At 41.6% G+C, this 20,784-nt stretch overlaps 1 protein-coding gene across 1 annotated transcript; it reads right to left on the bottom strand.

Moving 5' to 3' along the window:
- Positions 1–317: 317 nt before the first annotated feature.
- Positions 318–1,944, bottom strand: LOC115774704 (moronecidin-like). The gene is made up of 4 exons (XM_030722088.1): positions 1,880–1,944; positions 1,643–1,743; positions 788–806; positions 318–683 (listed from the first exon to the last, which is right to left on the bottom strand). Exons 2-4 carry the CDS (start codon positions 1,740–1,742, stop codon positions 563–565), a joined length of 240 nt encoding a protein of 79 aa, XP_030577948.1. The 5' UTR covers position 1,743; positions 1,880–1,944; the 3' UTR covers positions 318–562.
- Positions 1,945–20,784: the final 18,840 nt, after the last annotated feature.

Consider the following 20,784-nt stretch of genomic DNA (forward strand, 5'->3'; position numbering starts at 1 on the left):
TGTGCTGGTCTCTCATCATTATTATTAGTTTGAGATGTGAATTACACACATTGTCTAGTATGAAGGGTGGAACACCGTGACTGTCATGGCTGTAGCAGCTAATGGCCTGCAATATATATATATATATATATATATATATATAATCAAAAATGTAAGATAAATGGAAAATGAACTTATTGTTATTAAATCAGTTCATATAGCATTCACAGAAACTGACTCTGACTATATGAAGCTCTGAACAACAATTCGCATAATTTCCATGTTTCATACAGCTCTTTCCTTCAATTCAAACAAGGGACAAATGTTTTCATGCACAAAATGAAGATTTATTCTGTTTCAGCATTACATCAAAATGCTGGTCAAGCAAGTAAGTTGTTCTACACATTACAAGTGTTCCGGAAGATTTGACCTTGTTGAGAATTTATTCAAATCACCTGCTATGTCTTTTTAAATCATGTAAGAGTCAAGCATCATTTAAACTCATGGCAATCCCAGCAGGTCATTTTTTAAAAATTAGTTCATGTTTGCAGTATACATTTCTTTTCAACTAAAATAATGCATTTTAGACTCGCTCGTTGAAAGCAGCCCTCTCTTGTTTGAGCTGCTCTCGGTTAAACGAGCGCTCGTTTAGCTCCTGTTGCTGCTCCAGCTGCTGCTCCTTATTTCCTCCTCCATGGATGAGACTGTTGGTCAGAGACGGAATTGATAGTTAAGCTCCAGATGCAACAGTTATCAAGCAGTATAATTGCTATAATTGCAGGATAATTGTAGAAGTACACATTCTTACCCATGGATAGTCTTGGCAACTGAATAAAACAGAAAACAGAAGGAAAATATTCCAGTTTGAATTCTAGACATTATTATGCACATCATATAATATGGAGAAAATAATAGAGCATGTAAAATTCTATTACAACACTCACAGGGAATGTGTGGCTAATCATACCTTTTACATCTCCTAAATTAGATCTGTGCACTGATATTTGATACCAGTAACAAATATAAAACCTATTTCTGGCTAATAGCAGGCTTTGGGGAAGCTAGCTATTAGTACTTATTTGCAGTATTGTGCTTAGGCTTTGTAATTCACACTGGCACTCATCAGAGACAGAGTTGAATTAATTAGGCAGATGTTTCACAATTTTAGAAACTTTTACAGATCAACATTCAGAAATCCTGGAACCCACATTTAAAATATTCTTATTTTACACAACCACAATTCTTTCTTTTTTTTTTTTTTTCGTTCATAAGCCTCCAACCAAATCTGAGAATGGTTGTTATGTTTAAATACATTCACAAAGCTGTCTTTTTCAGAGAGATTGATACTTATCCAAACTGAGGTCCCCATGTAAAATCATTAATGTGCTCCTTTGTGTTATTGTTGAAACTTGGAACACAGGTAATTAAAATTAAAAAATGAAAGTAAAATTTCAAACTTGTGTGTATCTGTTTATGTGCATCATAAACATGATTTATATTAAAAAATCCAGTTAAAGAAACTGATAAACATAGTATTGAGAATTTAATCATTCAGTTAAACAAAATTTACATTAAGTACTGTAATGATGTTACAGTAATTACTCATCTTAATTTATACATTTTCTGCCAAGAAGTTTGATTTGAAAATAAAAGAATTAGTTACCGTGAACAATTCCACCAAAAATGTGGTGAATAAAGGCATCCCCAGGTTCAGACATGAGGACAACCATCGACAGCACAAGGAACAGCACTGTGCACTTCATCCTAGAAATAAGAACCAAAGAAATCATAGTACACCATTAAACTTAAATTAAATGTCTGTTTTTTGAGTTACCAAGTTTGTTTTTATTATTTTTTTAAGCACCTAGCTTTAAGTAAATAATGGCATATTAATACATACCTTTCTGATTGAGAGGGAACTCAACTGTTTGAGGAAAGTGTGTGATGTAAGGGCTACAAGGCTACAAGTAATCTCTGTGTGGCTGCACATCTCTTTATATACCAGTTGATGAATCATTTATGTGTTGCTTGTGTAATATAGGAAGGAAACGGCAGAGTATTATATGGTATTTTGTAATGCAAAAAAAAAAAAAAAAAAAAATCAAGGAAGCTAAAGTGACTGCATAATCTATGATCATGTAGTTATCTTTGTGCTCAGTGTCACACATTTGAAAAAACATCCCACTATTTACAATATACTGATTAGGTGTTCATAGAGTAATGTTTTTGTTCTTGACCCAAATACAAAAACATTTAACTTAATTAAGTATGCTCTTTAGCTCAAAGTCATTTTTCCATAAGTTTTTGGACAATGCTACATTTTATTTATAATTTTGCCAAAAGGTCAAGATGTAAATAAAGTGCAGCTTTTCAGCTTTAATTGGCAAAATTATCACAATAACTGATAAAATGGAATTATAGCCATTTTTAAGCACAATAATCTATTTTCAGAGGCTTAAACTAACTGGAAAATGACCACTGACAAGCTGTTTCATGGCTACGTGAGACCTGTTTCCTTTTACAGCAAATTAAACACATAAAATAACTGGAGTTAATTTCAAATGGTGATCTTGCATTTGGTAGCTTTTCAAACTAGATTGCACTGCACCCCCAAACAGCTAAAACGGCCTGCACAGGTCTGGTGAAAAATTCTTTGAAAAACAAAAAACAAGATTCACTTTTACAAGAATGATGGGGCAAAAAAAGTACGGGGAAGGAAAGGAACAGCTCGTGATTTTTATCATAATATTATACTAAACTAGAAGCACTCAGAGAGTGCAAACCTCCGCCAAGGCTATAGGGTCACTGACACTTCCTCCTCTTGTCATTTCCAACCACTCCACAAAATGTCACCGAAATCTGTTTATAACAGTTCCATCTTTATTGGTTCAAAAGTTGTTGCATAAAATCTCTTTTTCCATAATGGCGGTGTTCTTCTGGATCTAAGATTAAGATTAAGATAGTGTTTATTTGTCACATGCACAGTTATACACAGTACAATGCACAGTGAAATGTAGTTTGTACCTGCAACCATATATACACACACATATAAATAAGAAGAATAAAAAAAAAAAAAAAAAAAAGTAATTCACACTATACACTATACTCTATATACTATACACTATACACACTTTTATAAATTATAATATTTACATTGCGCAATAATGGTCCAGTTAGGGCTCAGAGTTGAGCAGACGGATGGCTTGTGGGTAAAAACTCTTCTTCAACCTTTCAGTCTTAGCCCTCAGGCAGCGGTAACGCCGGCCTGATGGGAGCAGGGAGAAGAGAGAGTGTCCGGGGTGGCTGGGCTGTTTTAGGATCTTCATGGCCCTCAGCCTGCACTGCTTGGTGTAAATGTCCTGCAGGTTGGGGAGGGTGGTTCTGATGGCCCGTTCAGCTGAACGAACCACCCTTTTTAGGGCCATGAGGTCCTGCTTGGTGCAGTTTCCCATCCAGGTGGTGATGCTCCCACGCATGATGCTCTCGATGGTGCAGGTGTAAAAGTTCCTGAGCACCTTGAGTGGGAGCTTGAAGTCTCTCAGCCGCCTGAGGAGGTAGAGACGCTGTCTGGCCTTCTTCACAGTGATGTTTATGTGATGAGTCCAGGACAGGTCCTGTGAGATGGTCACTCCCAGGTATTTGAAGGTGTCCACTCTTTCCACCTCAGCACCACTGATGACAAGTGGATGGTAGTCCCTCTGCTGCTTCCTGCTGAAGTCCACGATCAGTTCCTTCGTTTTGCTGACGTTGAGCAGGAGGTGGTTCTCCTGGCACCAGTTCTCCAGGCGGGAGACCTCTCTCCTGTAGGCTGTCTCCTCATTGTGAGAGATTAGTCCCACAACAGCAGTGTCGTCAGCAAACTTGATAATGACGTTGGACTCTGACGTGGCCTCGCAGTCATGGGTGTACAGTGAGTACAGCAGAGGGCTGAGCACACAGCCTTGGGGGGATCCAGTGTTGAGGGTGAGGGAGGATGAGGTGAGGTGACCCACTCGTACCACCTGTGGTCTGCTGGTCAGGAAGCTGTGAACCCACCTGCACAGGGATGGGCCCAGGCCTAGGTCCAGCAGCTTAGAGACCAGCCTGGAGGGAACTATGGTGTTGAATGCTGAGCTGTAATCTACAAACAGCACTCTCACATAGTTCCCCTTACCAGTGTCTATGTGTGAAAGGGTCTTGTGGAGGAGGAAGGATATGGCGTCATCTGTGGATCTGTCTGGCCGGTATGCAAACTGTAGTGGGTCGAGGGTGGTGGGCAGTGAGGAGGTGATGAATGTCTTGATGAGTCTCTCAAAACACTTCATCACCACAGAGGTGAGTGCTATGGGCCTGAAGTCATTGGGGCTGCTGGGGTGTGGTTTCTTTGGGACAGGGACTATGATGGACTTTTTAAAGCAGGTGGGAATCACACACAGTTTCAGTGAGAGGTTGAATATCAGTGTAAACACAGGTGCCAGCTGGTCAGCGCAGGTCTTAAGGACACGTCCACTAATACCGTCTGGTCCAGCCGCTTTCCTGGTGTTTACACGTCTAAACGCCCTCCTCACGTCGCGCTCCGTCACAGTGAGTGTCTCCGCCCCTCTGGCCGGGAGCGCAGCGGGCTGTCGGCTTCCCGACTCAAAGCGCGCAAAGAAGATGTTGAGTTCATCAGCCAGAGAAGCGTCGGCACTCACCGGGTGTGTGTGTGGTGCTTTGTAGTCCGTGATGGTGCGTAGTCCCTGCCACAGTCCCCTGGAGTCAGACTGTTGTAGTTGCTGTTCCAGTCTGCGGCCGTAGCGATGTTTTGCCTCTTTCACCGCTCTGCGGACGTTGTATGATGCAACCTTGTAGTCCTCCATGTTCCCAGAGGCGAGGCCGGAGTTGTAGGCAACGGTGCGGGACCTCAGGGCGTCGCGGACAGATTTATCCACCCACGGCTTCTGGTTGGGAAAAGTCCTGATGGTCCTCCTAAGTGAAGTGTCTTCAACAACTTTCCCAATAAATCCCACAACAGTTTCCGTAAACTCCTCGATGTCTCCGCCCGCGCTGCTGCGAAACATGTCCCAGTCGGTTGAATCCAACGCACCCTGCAGAGCGGCCTCTATTTGATCAGACCACCGTGTCACTTCTCTCACAGCAGGGGGTTCCTGCCTGAGCCGTTGTTTGTATTTCGGCATGAGAAGGACAGAGGTGTGGTCAGACTTCCCAAAAGGCGGAAGAGGCTTTGCTTTGTAGCCCTCTTTGAATGGAGAATAGCAGTGGTCTAGGGTCCTCTCTCCTCTGGTGGGGCAGTCGATGTGTTGAATCAACTCCGGTATCAGCTTTTTCAAGTTTGCACTGTTAAAGTCCCCGGCTACGATGAGAGCCGCATCACGCTGGTTAGCCTGATAGGTGGAAATCGCCTCATGTAGCTCGGATAGTGCAGTGTTTGTGTCCGCCTGAGGTGGAATATAGATGGCGCTGAAGATGACCGAAGTGAACTCGCGGGGCAGGTAGTGGGGACGGCATTTCAGGGTTAGGAGCTCCAGGTTAGGTGAACATGATTGTTTCAGAGGGACAACATTCCTACTGTCACACCAGTTGTTATTAATCATTAGGCACACACCTCCTCCTCTTGATTTTCCAGACTCACTCGTTCTGTCCGTGCGATGAACACTGAAGAACTCCGACGGCTGTACGGCGTGGTCCGGTATGAGGGGGGTCAGCCATGTCTCCGTGAGACAGATGATGTTGCAGTCCCTTATGTCCCTCTGAAACTGTATCCTGGCCCTGAGTTCGTCCAGCTTGTTATCCAGTGACTGGACATTAGCCAACAGGATGCTCGGCAGTGGCGTTTGGTGCGCTCTGCGCCTCAGCCTCTCTCTTACGCCGGCTCTTTTCCCTCGGGGCCTTGTCCGTGACCTGGGCGCTCCGCGCCGTCCTTTGTTTGAGCTGGCCCACTGGAAACGCAGTATCTCCTGAGGCCAAGTCGGGTCGGGAGAAAAAGGTGTCAGAATACAGCCAGAGTGCTGTATTCTGATATTAAAAAGAGTCTGTCTGTCATATGTGATATGACACAGAGCAGGCGGATTTATAAAGTCCAAAATTAGAGCTAAACCTAATATATACAAACAAAGCGTAGGAGCAGGTACGACGGCTGCTGACCTCACCGGCGCCATCTTGAAATCCATAACAGTTGGATCCATAACATAACAAATCCTAGTTTCTGGTACAGGACCTGTGATGTCCCTTATTTTGCCATAGACATCGTCAATATCATACTGGAGGTCATTAATTTTGGTCATAACCACAATTAATGACCTCCAGTGGTTATGACCACAATTAATGACCTCCAGTGGTTATGACCACAATTAATGACCTCCAGTGGTTATGACCACAATTAATGACCTCCAGTGGTTATGACCACAATTAATGACCTCCAGTCTGATATTGACGATGTCTATGGCAAAATAAGGGACATCACAGGTCCTGTACCAGAAACTAGGAGAAAAAATGATGCATGCTGGGCAATCACTAAGATTGCTAATGAAAAGGCTGAACTCTTTCTCAGCGGAAATGGTCACCATGGAGACATACCCTGGCCAGATGCTGAGTCAGTGTTTGACACCACAGTGTCCAGTGTCAAGTCAACAAACACCAGAAAGCAAAAACTGTTTCTGAAATGTCTAAAGAAGCTTCCTGCGAGACACTGCAAAAGAGACAGCAAGCTGCAGCTGAAGTGGCAACCACACAAGAGGTGATCAAAATAATGGAAGCACAACATGAATGTGAAAGAGAAATTCTGAATCTAGAGGCAGAGGACCACAGATTAATAGCTGAAAAGGAAGCTGAAGAGAAGGAAATTGAAGCACAAAGAGCTAGAATAAGAGCTAAGTATGTATCAGAAAGTTCTGTCAGAAAGTTGAGGTTGGAAGAGAAAAGGAAGGAAGTAGAGAGGCTGATGGAAGTCAGGAAGCACAATGCAGCTCAAGCAAGGCTCCATGTCTATCAAGAAAGCAATTATAGTGACGAAGCAAAATCCCTGCAACTTCCTGCTTCCCTGCAAAATCAACAAGTCCATCACTCACAACCAGTCAACTCTGCTCCTTGCCCTCAACCTTTCACACTCCCTTCTCTGCAGCAAACCACGTTTTCCCAAATCCCTGCCACTCCACAGACTCCCATCACCCAAGCTTTTGCCACTCAACCAGCCATACTCACTACATCTTCCAGTGACTTAGTGGCAACCCTTGCTGAAGCAATTATGGCCAATCGTATACCCATCCCAGAACCTGCTGTTTTCTTAGGAGACCCACTTAAGTACAGTGACTGGAAACTGTCTTTCCAGACACTAATCGATCGCAAGAACCTGCCAACTCAAGAAAAACTCTTCTTCCTACGCAAGTATGTTGGTGGCCAAGCCAAAAGAGCCATTGAAGGGCATTTCTTAGTTGGAACAGAGAATGCATACCTTTCTGCATGGGCTATACTTGATGACAGATTTGGCAATCCATTTGTAATTGGCAAATCATATCGTGACAAAATACAATCGTGGCATAAAATCGGCCCTAAAGACAGCAATGAGCTGCGTGAATTTGCAGACTTTTTGTGCAGTGTTGAATCAGCCATGCCCCATGTTCAAGGTTTACAATCTCTAAATGACTGCATTGAAAACCAAAAGATTGCAGCCAAATTACCAGATTGTGCATGTTCTATTCCAGCGTGAACTCAACCAAAGTTCCAAGATGAATACAAAATATTCCCTGATTTCAGATATTTTGTAGAGTTCCTAAAGAAAGAGGCTAGAATTGCATGCAACCCCATCACATCATTACATGCAGTGAAGCCAGCAGAGTCAGAAGGATCGAGGCTGACAGGTCAAAGTAAATTCAAGTCTCAATGCAGCCGCAATCCTGGAGCCAAGACATTCACTATAAGCTCCAGTGAAAGGACAAGCATGATGTGCAGCTTTTGTAAAAAACAAGGCCATACGCTCCACAAATGTCGCAAGATTATGGAGAGGCCAGTTGAAGAAAGGCTTAAGTTTGTACAATTGGAGAAGTTGTGCTTTGGCTGTCTTAAGCCGGGCCACTCCTCTAAAGGCTGCACAACCAGGAGTAAATGTGACAAATGTGAGAAACGTCATCCAACATGTCTGCACCAGGATCGAGAGAAAACTAACCAAGAACCAAATTCAAGACCCAGTCTAGAACAGTTAATGGAAAGCCACTCAACAAATGAAAGGTCTGAGTCACAAACAAGACAAGAATCTAATCAAGCAACCTCTAACAGAGTGATCCAGGAAAGGAGCAATAGTCATACTTCATCAATTGTTCCAGTGTATGTTTCAACACTTCCTGAACCAGATAAGGAAGTTCTAGTGTATGCGTTGCTTGACACCCAGAGTGATACTGCCTTTATCCTAAGGGATGTAGCTGAGGAGCTGAATACCAAGAAAGAACCAGTGAATCTCAAAATTTCGACAATAACGTCAAAAACAAAGGTCATTTCATGTCAAAAAATGACAAGACTGCAAGTAAGAGGCATCAAGTCTGACACAAAAATCAAGCTTCCAGTAACCTACACTAGGGATCACATACCAGCAAATAGATCCCACATATCTACGTGTGAAACTGCAAGGTCTTGGCCACACCTCGAACAGCTCGCAGATGAAATGCCTTCTGAGCTTGACTGCGAAGTGGGATTGTTAATTGGTTACAACTGTCCTGAAGCCCTGCGTCCTAGAGACGTCATTAGTGGCGAGGAAGATGAGCCATTTGCACTGAAAACAGTGTTGGGCTGGAGCATTGTTGGTGGTGACAACTCCAGCCATGACTATGAAGATAAAATAGGTGTGAGTCACCGTATTATTGTGAGTCAAGTTGTACCAGAAGCTAAACAAGTCTGTAAGCTGAGGTCTGAAGTCCATTTTGTGTTTAGAAACCAAGTTACAGAAATGTTTCCTCCAGCAGACATAATCAAGGTATTTGAGTCAGATTTCTCTGAGAAGACCAGTGAAGAAGTTTTGGTGTTACAGGAGGATGATCAGTTCCTGACAAAACTGAAAGAAGGAATTCGACAGAAGCAAGATGGGCACTATGAAATGCCACTACCCTTTCGAAAAGAGAGCCCTAGCCTGCCAAATAACAAGGTTTGTGTTGAGCATTGACTGAAATCCCTGAAGCGACGGCTGACAAGAGACAAACAGTACCACAGTGACTACACAGCCTTCATGAAGGACATGATAATCAGAGGTGATGCTGAAAGGGTTCCAGAGGAGGATATAAACAAACAACCAGCATGGTATATCCCTCATCACGGGATCTACCACCCCCAGAAACCAGGCAAGATCCGCGTTGTCTTTGATTGCTCAGCGAAGTTTGAGAACACATCCCTTAACGAACATCTGCTCACTGGACCAGACCTCACAAATGCCCTCATAGGGGTCCTTTATCGTTTCCGGAAGGGACGAGTGGCCATCATGTGTGATGTGGAACGAATGTTTCACCAGTTCCATGTTGCACCAAGGGATAAGGACTACCTCAGATTCCTGTGGTGGGAAGAAGGCAACATAGAAACTCCACCATCAGTGTTTCGGATGACAGTGCACTTATTTGGTGCAGCCTCATCTCCAGGATGCGCAATTTTTGGACTCAAACACCTTGCTGCACAAGGTGAAGGCAGGTTCAGTCAAGACACAATAAGGTTTATACAACGCAATTTCTATGTTGATGACGGCTTGGCAAGCGTAGACTCTGAAGCAGAAGCCATCCAGCTTGTCCTAGAAGCAAGGGAGCTCTGCAGCACTGGTAGGCTTCGCTTACACAAGTTCATCACTAACAGTAAGGAAGTGAATGACACAATTCCTAAAGAGGAATGCACAGAAGGTGCAACTGACTTTGACATGGCCCTTGGCGAACCCAAGATGGAACGGGCACTTGGAGTACAGTGGTGTGTGGCCTCAGACAAGTTCAGATTCAGAGTGCTAGTAAAGGAAAATCCTTTTACTAGAAGAGGAGTGCTTTCTACAGTGGCCTCCATTTTTGATCCTCTTGGATTTGTGGCCCCTTTCATTCTGATTGGGAAGAAAATCCTTCAAAGAATGTGCCAAGATAAGGCAGGCTGGGACGAGCCTCTTCCTGATGACCTCAGGCCTCATTGGGAAGCTTGGCTGCAAGACCTTCATAACCTCTCTTTAATAGAGATACCACGGTGGTATATACCATTTACGTCTAAAGAAGTTCAGCGGTATGAACTACAGCATTTCTCTGATGCAAGTTCATCCGGCTATGGGGAATGTTCGTACCTCAGAGCAGTGGCTAAGTCTGGAGAGGTCCACTGTGCTCTTGTCACAGGAAAGGCAAGAGTAGCTCCAACAAGGGTGACAACAATCCCACGATTGGAACTTTCAGCAGCAGTTGTAGCAGTAAGGATGAGTGACCGTCTCAAGAGAGAGTTAGAGTTGCAGGAAGCTCAGCAATACTTTTGGACAGATTCCAAGGTTGTTCTTGCTTATGTCAACAATGATGCAAGGCGGTTCCATGTATTTGTGGCTAACCGAATCCAACGTATCAAGTCAAGCACAGAACCTCATCAGTGGAGATATGTTCCCTCTGAGAGCAATCCAGCAGACCACGCCTCCCGTGGGCTCTCTGTAAAGGAACTTGTGGACTCAAATTGGTTCTCAGGACCAAGCTTTTTATGGCAAGACAAACTTCCTGAAGATGTGGGGATTAAGATGAGAGAGATTGATAATGAGGACCCGGAACGTAAAGGGACAAATGTCCACACTATCAAGGCCAAAGAAAGGAGTCCTCTGTCAGACTGTTGGCAAAGATTCTCAAGTTGGAAGAACCTGGTGAAAGCCATAGCAAGACTCAAACGCCTGGCGAGGAAGGCCAAAGGGCTGGAAACCAAACTCAATGACACCACTACACTTGAGGAAAGAAATGATGCTGAACTGTTCATAATTCGTACAGTTCAGGAAGAAGTGTTCCATGAGGAAATTAAATCACTAAAGAAGAGGAAAGAAGTGGCAGTGAACAAGTTTTCCAAGTTGAACAGATTAAATCCATTTGTTGACAGCCATGATGTCTTAAGGGTGGTAGGAAGATTGACACAAGCAGCACTTCACCCTCATGTCAAACACCCAGCCGTCCTTCCTAAGGGACATCATGTTTCTCGCTTGCTCATAAGGCATTTCCATGAAAGGGTGCAACATCAAGGTCGTGGAATGACCACTAATGAAATTCGCTCCAATGGAATTTGGATTCTTGGATGCAGTAGTGAAGTGTCATCTCTCATCTACAAATGCATAAAGTGCAGGAAATTTAGGAAGAGCAATCAAGAACAAAAAATGGCTGACCTACCTCCACAAAGGATGGAAGCTACCCCTCCTTTCACATACTGTGGAATGGATTGCTTTGGGCCATTTTATGTTAAGGATGGCAGGAAAGAGCTGAAGAGATATGGTCTGTTGTTCACATGCATGTGTTCAAGGGCTGTACATCTGGAGGTTTTGGATGACCTCACTACTGATGCCTTTATGCAGGCGCTCCGGTGCTTCATCGCTATACGTGGCAATGTGAGTCAAATTCATAGCGACCAAGGGACCAATTTTGCAGGTGCAAAGAAGGAATTCCTGCAATTAATGAAAGGAATGGAGCAAGAACGCATGACAGAATTGGGATGCAGCTTTGTCATGAACCCACCTTCTTCCAGTCACATGGGTGGTGTTTGGGAGAGATTGACACGAACCATAAGGAATGTTTTAATGTCAATCATAGAACAGTCTGCCAGAAGGCTAGACAACTCTTCCTTAAGAACATTCATGTATGAAGCAATGGCTATAGTGAATAGTCGTCCATTGACCACAGAACACCTCAATGATCCAACAGGGCCAGAACCATTAACGCCAAATCACTTGCTGACAATGAAGTCTGCAATCATTGCACCACCACCAGGAGAGTTCATGAGGGAGGATCTTTACCTTCAAAAGAGATGGAAAAGAGTGCAATTCCTGGTGAATGAATTTTGGACAAGGTGGCGAAAGGAATACCTGCTGAGTTTACAACTGAGAAGCAAGTGGAACAGAGACAGGAGAAATGAGAAGATTGGTGACATCGTTCTGCTTCTAGATGATGCTGCACCACGTAGTCACTGGAAGATGGCAAAGGTAGTTGATGTCTTGATGGAATGGTGAGAAGAGTCAAACTACTGATGAGTGATGCAACACTAGATAGCAGGGGCATACGCACAAGTAAGCCAGTCTATTTAGAGAGGCCCATACACAAGACAGTGCTATTACTTGAAGCTGATTTAAGTTTAAGCTAAGTTGTTTAACTTTACTTCACAAGGCTAAGTTTGGTTCTTATTATGTTTTTATGATGTTCTTTCAGTGACTTGATAAGTTTATTTTATGATCACGATTTGCGTGATGGTGGGAGTGTATCTGCCGCTATAGGCATCCTGTTTGAATTGTGCAGTGTTTGTCAGTGACCACTGTGTGGCACCAAGGAGTCTTAGTGTCGTGTATTTAATTTACTATTGTTAAGTTTAATTTCGTTTTAAAACGTTTGTGTTTGATTGTATTACAGTTCTATCACAAGAAGTAATCAAATTTTATGGATATATATATAAGTTTACAATTTTTAATTATTTACTCTGAAGTGTGCATGATCTGTATGTCTCTTCCTGTTGGCGTTGCTACGCAACAGCTGGTGTAAACGGCTGGTAAAACGGTAGAAGGAGTAGCGCTAAGAAGACGGATCACTCAAACAGACTTTCTGAGTTAAAGGACAAGAATATTGAAGAAAACCCCTCTCTTAGCTCACAAGCGGGCAAAAGTGGTATGATTTAATAGTTTATTTGAATCATTTGAGTTGTATTTTGTACATAATAATTAATTGATTTGTTTTCTTTGAATATGTTCTGTCTAGTTCTACGGTGTTACAGGGTGTTACAGGGTGTTGAAAGGTGTTGAAAGGAGTTGCAAGGTGCTGTAAAGGTGTTGTAAGTCGGTACCTTGTGTGCTGAATAAACATCTGTAGTGAAAGGAATACGGACCTTCGCTTTTGTGACTGGGGGAGGAACACAGTGCATTATGTGAACCCCCCAGCAGACTAGGCCTATAGCAGCATAACTAAGGGATGATTCAGGGTCACCTGATCCAGCCCTAACTATAAGCTTTATCATAAAGAAAAGTTTTAAGCCTAATCTTAAAAATAGAGAGGGTGTCTGTCTCCCGAATCCAAGCTGGAAGCTGGTTCCACAGAAGAGGCGCCTGAAAGCTGAAGGCTCTGCCTCCCATTCTACTCATAAGTATCCTAGGAACCACAAGTAAGCCAGCAGTCTGAGAGCGAAGTGCTCTATTGGGGTGATATGGGACTATGAGGTCTTTGAGATAAGATGGTGCCTGATTATTTAAGACCTTGTATGCGAGGAGAAGAATTTTAAATTCTATTCTAGATTTAACAGGGAGCCAATGAAGAGAAGCCAATATGGGAGAAATCTGCTCTCTCTTTCTAGTCCCTGTCAGTACACTAGCTGCAGCATTTTGGATCAGCTGAAGGCTTTTCAGGGAGCTTTTAGGACAGCCAGATAATAATGAATTACAATAGTCCACCCTAGAAGTAATAAATGCATGAATTAGCTTTTCAGCATCACTCTGAGAAAGGATGTTTCTAATTTTAGAAATATTGCGCAAACGCAAAAAAGCGGTCCTACATATTTGTTTAATATGTGCATTGAAGGACAAATCCTGGTCAAAAATGACTCCAAGATTTCTCACAGTGTTACTGGAGGCCAAAGTAATGCCATCCAGAGTAAGTATCTGGTTAGACACCATGTTTCTAAGATTTGTGGGGCCGAGAACAAGAATTTCAGTTTTATCTGAATTTAGAAGCAGGAAATTAGAGGTCATCCAGGCCTTAATGTCTTTAAGACATTCCTGCAGTTTAACTAATTGATGTGTGTCATCTGGCTTCATTGATACGTAAAGCTGAGTATCATCTGCATAACAATGAAAACTGATGCAGTGCTTTCTAATAATACTGCCTAAGGGAAGCATGTATAATGTAAATAAAATTGGTCCTAGCACAGAACCCTGTGGAACTCCATAATTAACCTTAGTGTGTGAAGAAGACTCCCCATTTACATGAACAAATTGGAGTCTATGAGATAAATATGATTCAAACCACTGCAGTGCAGTACCTTTAATACCTATAGCAAGCTCTAATCTCTGTAATAAAATGTTATGGTCAATGTGATAGGTTGATTTTATTATTCTATTGATTATTAATCAAAGTTCATAATTGAGGTAAATATCTCCATGGGAATTGTTAAGAATATAACCTATCATTCTTCCATCGGTGATCTACTTGTTGAGCCTTTTTGTTAATGTGTGGGATATGTGATCATTTAGTCATACCTTGCACTGCAGGAGGGGGGCACTCCGGCCGCGGTGCTTCATTCTCAATGAAGCTGCTGAAGGAGAAGCATCGCGTTCGAGTGTATTTATTGATTTCCTTTCCCCTTCTCAGGTATGTGATGAGTGTTTGTGCTCCTAAGCTGTGGAGATATGTGCCGAGTTTTGTTTGACTCTCTGTAGACTGACTCACTACCTGTTCAAGACGTTTTGAAGTGTTATTTCTTTTGCATTTCTTGTAGCATACTGTTGGCTAGCTAGCTGAGCTAAGTGCTCTACGCTGCCGCTAGCATAGTGCACTGCGCCGCCAGAATGTGTGCATACGGTGATGGCGATGCATGTGCGTGTTAGTTCTGTTTGTACTGAACAACTATTGTAGAGAGAATAGGAATAAGGAAAAATGTCTGTTGATGTGTGTATATAAATGTTATTTTCAACACTTTGGAGTTTGATGATTTAAATTTGTGTTTAATAATTTGCTTGGGCATTTATGTCATATTTGGGTTTACCTGCAAGGGAGGACGGGGAAATTATACTGTACCTTGGTTGAAATCATTATTTACCTGTGAAGACAGATGAAGGAAGATCATTTTGTGATATTGTCCTAGAACTGACTGATGTGTACTTTTGTTATAGTGTTCCATATTAATGTTTTGTATCTATGTGTATACTTCAAAATAATTATATATTCTCAATGAAGCTGCTGAAGGAGAAGCATCGCGTTCGAGTGTATTTATTGATTTCCTTTCCCCTTCTCAGGGTGTAACATCAACAGTATCAAAAGCTGCACTGAGGTCCAACAGGACAAGCACAGAGATGAGTCCACTGTCAGAGGCTGTAAGAAGATCATTTGTAATCTTCACTAATGCTGTTTCTGTACTGTGATGAATTCTGAAACCTGACTGAAACTCTTCAAATAAACCGTTCCTCTGCAGATGATCAGTTAGCTGTTTTACAACTACTCTTTCAAGAATCTTTGAGAGAAAAGGAAGGTTGGAGATTGGCCTATAATTAGCTAAGACAGCTGGGTCAAGTGATGGCTTTAAGTAGAGGTTTAATTACAGCCACCTTGAAGGCCTGAGGTACATAGCCAACTAATAAAGACTGATTGATCATTTTTAAGATTGAAGCATCAATAATTGGAAAGACTTCTTTGAACAGTCTAGTAGGAATGGGATCTAATAAACATGTTGCTGGTTTGGAGGAAGTAACTATTGAAGTTAACTCTGAAAGATCAACTGGAGCGAAAGAGGCTAAACAAATACCAGCAGTGCTGAAAGCAGCCGAACATGAAGATAAATCTTTGAGATGGTTATGAATAATTTTTTCTCTAATGTCTAAAATTTTATTTGTAAAGAAATCCATGAAGTCATTACTAGTTAAAGTGAAAGGAATACTTGGCTCTACAGAGCTCTGACTCTTTGTCAGCCTGGCTACAGTGCTGAAAAGAAACCTGGGGTTGTTCTTATTTTCTTCAATTAATGATGAATAGTAAGATGTCCTAGCTTTACGGAGGGCTTTTTTATAGAGCAACAAACTCTTTTTCCAGGCTAAATGAGCATCTTCTAATTTAGTGAGATGCCATTCCCTCTCCAGCTTTCGGGTTATCTGCTTTAAGCTGTGCGTTTGTGAATTATACCAAGGAGTCAGGCACTTCTGATTTGAAGCTTTCCTTTTCAGAGGAGCCACAGTATCCAATGTCGTACGCAGTGAGGATGTAAAACTATTGACGAGATAATCGACCTCACTGGGAGCAGAGTTTAGGTAGCTGCTTTGCACTTTGTTGGCACATGGCACTGAAGAACATAACAATGAAGGAATTAGATCTTTACACTTAGTTACAGCACTTTCGGAAAGACTTCTACTGTAATAAAACTTATTCCCCACTGCTGTGTAATCCATTAAAGTAAATGTAAATGTTACTAAGAAATGATCAGACAGGAGGGGGCTTTCAGGGAATACTGTTAAGTCTTCTGTTTCTATGCCATATGTTAGGACAAGATACAGAGTATGATTAAAGTGGTGGGTGGGCTCCTTTACATTTTGAGAGAAGCCAATTGAATCTAACAATATATTAAATGCAGTGTTGAGGCTGTCATTCTCAGCATCTACATGGATGTTAAAATCACCTACTATAATTATTTTATCTGAACTAAGCATTAAATCAGATAAAAAGTCTGAGAAATCAGACAGAAACTCTGAGTAAGGACCAGGTGGACGATAGATAATAACAAATAAAACAGGTTTTTGATTTTCCCAATTAGGATCGACAAGACTAAGAGTCAGGCTTTCAAAAGAATGAAAACTTTGTCTAGGTCTTTGATTAATTAATAAGCTGGAATTGAAGATTGCAGCTAATCCTCCTCCTCGACCTGTACTTCGAGCATTCTGACAGTTACTGTGACTCGGGGGTGTTGATTCATTTAAACTAACATATTCATCCTGCTGTAACCAGGTTTCTGTAAGGCAGAATAAATCAATACGTTGATCAATTATTAAATCATTTACTAATAGGGACTTGGAAGAGAGAGACCTAATGTTTAACAATCCACATTTAATTGTTTTATTTTTTGGTGCAGTTGATGAAGCTGTATTTATTGTTTTTGAATTTTTATGCTTAAATAGCTTTTTGCTGATTTTAGCATTGTTTTTTGGTGGTCTGGGAGCAGGCACCGACTCTATGGGGATGGGGTTTTGGGGGGATGGCAGAAGGAGAGAAGCTGCAGAGAGGCGTGTAAGACTGCAACTCTGCTTCCTGGTCTCAACCCTGGGTAGTCAGGTTTTAGGAGGGTTAATAAATTTGGCCATATTTCTAGAAATGAGAGCTGCTCCATCCAAAGTGGGATGGATGCCGTCTCGCCTAACAAGACCAGGTTTTCCCCAGAAACTTTGCCAATTATCTATGAAGCCCACGTCGTTTTTTGGACACCACTCAGACAGCCAGCGATTCAAGGAGAACATGCGGCTAAACATGTCGCTCCTGGTCTGATTGGGGAGGGGCCCAGAGAAAACTACAGAGTCCGACATTGTTTTTGCAAAGTTACACACCGAGTCAGTATTAATTTTAGTGACCTCCTATTGGCGTAACCGGGTGTCATTACTGCCGACGTGAATAACGATCTTACCAAATCTACGATTAGCCTTAGCCAGCAGTTTCAAATTTCCATGAATGTCGCCTGCTCTGGCCGCTGGAAGACATTTGACTATGGTCGCTGGTGTCTCTAGCTTCAGTTTGTTCCTCGGCGGGTGTGTCGCCGAGTGGAGAAAAACGGTTAGAGACGTGAACAGGTTGGTGGTGTACCCGGGGCTTCTGCTTAGAACTACGCTTCCTCCTCACCGTCACCCAGCCGGCCTGTTTACCCTGCTGCTCGGGATCTGCTGGGGGGGAGCTAACGTCGGCTAAGCTACCATGGTCCGCACCCGCTACAGGGGCCTGGCTAGATACAGGATTTTCCAGGGTGCGGAGCCGAGTCTCCAATTCAGAAAGCCTGGCCTCCAGAGCTACAAACAGACTACATTTATTACAAGTACTGTTACTGCTAAAGGAGGCCGAGAAGTAACTAAACATGTGACACCCAGAGCAGGAAAGTGCAGGAGAGACAGGAGAAGAACCCATGCTGGTAGTGAGTCGGCTAAGGGCTAAGCTACTAGCTGAGCTAAGCTAGCGAATTTCTAAAAACAAATAAAGTGAATAATGTGAATACAGGTGATTCAGCAAAGAGTATGCTATTTAAAGTAGGTGAAGATTACACTAAAATATGTTATTATCCAGATAAATCGAGTTATACAGATATAACAGCTAACAGACAGCAAAACACTGTGCTCCGAAACAGGAACATGAAGTGATACAATGCCGCAGTGAGAGCCAACACCAAGTGACAGCCTTGGTGTTTAGCAATCTATTTACAGATTTTAATTGTAAGCCTTTAGACATCTGACAGTCTGGTAGCATGAAGTAGTATCACATTATTGTGTAAAGCACTTAAGTCCATAAAAGTCATAGTTTACCATTCTGTGGCGTGCTGTCCATTTTTGTTACACTCCCTTAAGAGCATCACTATTTTTCTTGTTTAAAAGATCAGAAATTTGATGATGGGTGATCTCTTTATGTATATAAATATAACTTTAGTCTCACATAAAAAAAAGGTAAACCATTGGTATAAATAATGGTATAAATGTAGTATAAATGCAGTAAGTCACATTAGAAACTATTTTGTTCTAATGTGGACTCTGATCCTCAGAGTGCCACTTTGAGAACATTGTTTATATCATGACTCTATTATTAAATAAATGAAATTATATCCAAGTTTGCAAAAAATAATAGCTTGAACATCTGGTAGCAATCTTTTTCTCTTTGTGTTATGCCATTCTGGCTCTCACTGGTATACTGCATACACCATGCTTGCTTGTTTGTGGAGTATTTTTTATCTAACCACACCAATGATGGTGCACAGTATTACTTCCCCATGCTTAGTTTTGTCTACTCTTGCAACATAGAGACAACAGTTGGCAAGCTAAAAGTCATATAACCAAAAAAGGGAAATATTTGTTGCTCAGGTTGTTTTTGCTGTTTTTTGTTTTTGTTTTTTTACTTAAATATTAAAAGATTTTAAAGCATTCTTCAGTTATATAGCACTATGAGCAAGCACTTGGCAACAGTGGGATGAAAAAACTCCCTTCTAACAGGAAGAAACCTCCAGCAGAACCAGGCTCTGGGAGGGGCAGTCATCTGCTGCGACCAGTTGGGGCTGAGGGGAGAGAGACAGGACAAAGGACAAGCTGTGGAATGAAGAGGTCTTTGAGATAAGATGGTGCCTGATTATTTAAGACCTTGTATGTGAGGAGAAGAATTTTAAATTCTATTCTAGATTTAACAGGGAGCCAATAGAAAGAAGCCAATATGGGAGAAATCTGCTCTCTCTTTCTGGTCCCTGTCAGTACACTAGCTGCAGCATTTTGGATCAGCTGAAGGCTTTTCAGGGAGCTTTTAGGACAGACAGATAATAATAAATTACCATGGTCCAGCCTAGAAGTAATAAATGCATGAATTAGCATTTCAGCATCACTCTGGGACAGGATGTCTGGATGCCATCCAGAGTAAAAATACCTGGTTAAAAACCACATTTCTAAGATTTGTGGGGCCAACTACAAGAACTTCAGTTTTATCTGATTTTAGAAGCAGGAAATTAGAGGTCATCCAGGTCTTTATGTCTTTAAGACATTCCTGCAGTTTAACTAATTGATGTGTGTCACCTGGCTTTATTGATAGATAAAGCTTGGTATCATCTGCATAACAATAAAAATGTATGCAATGCTTTTTAATAATGCTGGAAGCATGTATAATGTAAATAGAATTGGTCCCAGCACAGAACCCTGTGGAACTCCATGATTAACCTTAGTGTGTAAAGAAACTCCCCATTTACATGAACAAATTGGAGTCTATGAGATAAATATGATTCAAACCACTGCAGTGCAGTACCTTTAATACCTAAGTGCACAAGCACAGCTTTAAGTCCACTGTCAGAGGCCATGAGAAGATCATTTTTTAACCTTCACTAATGTTGTTTCTGTACTGGGATGAATTCTGAAACCTAACAGAAACTCTTTCGTTCGTCTGCAGATGATCAGTTAGCTGTTTTACAACTCTTTCAAGAATTTTTGAGAGAAAAGGAAGGCTGGAGATTGGTCTATAATTAGCTAAGACAGCTGCATCAAGTGATGGCTTTAAAGGAAGTAACTATTGAATTTAACTCTGAAAGATCAGTATGTCTAAACAAATATGATGAGAACTGAGAGCAGCTGAACATGAAGATGGTTATAAATATTTTTTCTCTAATGGTTAAAATTTTATTTCTGAAAAAAATTCACGAAGCCATTATTAGTTAAAGAACAGTGGAAATATGAGTGATGTACATTTCAAAGAGACAAAGACACTGCAGGAGCAGATCTACTTTAATCTGCTTGCTCATAAAAAAGTTCATGTGTGTTTCTGTATGCCGCACAAGGTGGATGATTCCTATGCCTGTTCAGATTAAATACACTGATTTTAAGCAATCTCTACAAGTTCCTAACAAACCAACAGGCAATAAGAAGCCAAAACCTGAGCAAAAAATCTACTTGTGCATAGTATCACATCCAATAATATAATAACATTCACAGGGAATGTAGAAGACCAAAGAGCTAAAATAAAATAAAATAAACCAAAAGCAAAAATGAGACCACCCAAATATCAGTAAGAGAAAATGAGAAACTACGTTCATTTAACAACTTTAATATGAAGAGGTTTAAAATGTTATACTTTGCTATAAATTAATCCATCTGACAGTATAGTTGAGCACAGCTGAAATATTGGATCAGCAGAAAATTAACTAACAATTATTTTATAATTATTTGAGACATTATTTCATTTTTCAAAAGTGAGG

Source organism: Archocentrus centrarchus, chromosome 24 (assembly GCF_007364275.1).
Source record: "Archocentrus centrarchus isolate MPI-CPG fArcCen1 chromosome 24, fArcCen1, whole genome shotgun sequence".
In the NCBI taxonomy this organism is placed as follows: Eukaryota; Metazoa; Chordata; class Actinopteri; order Cichliformes; family Cichlidae; genus Archocentrus; species Archocentrus centrarchus.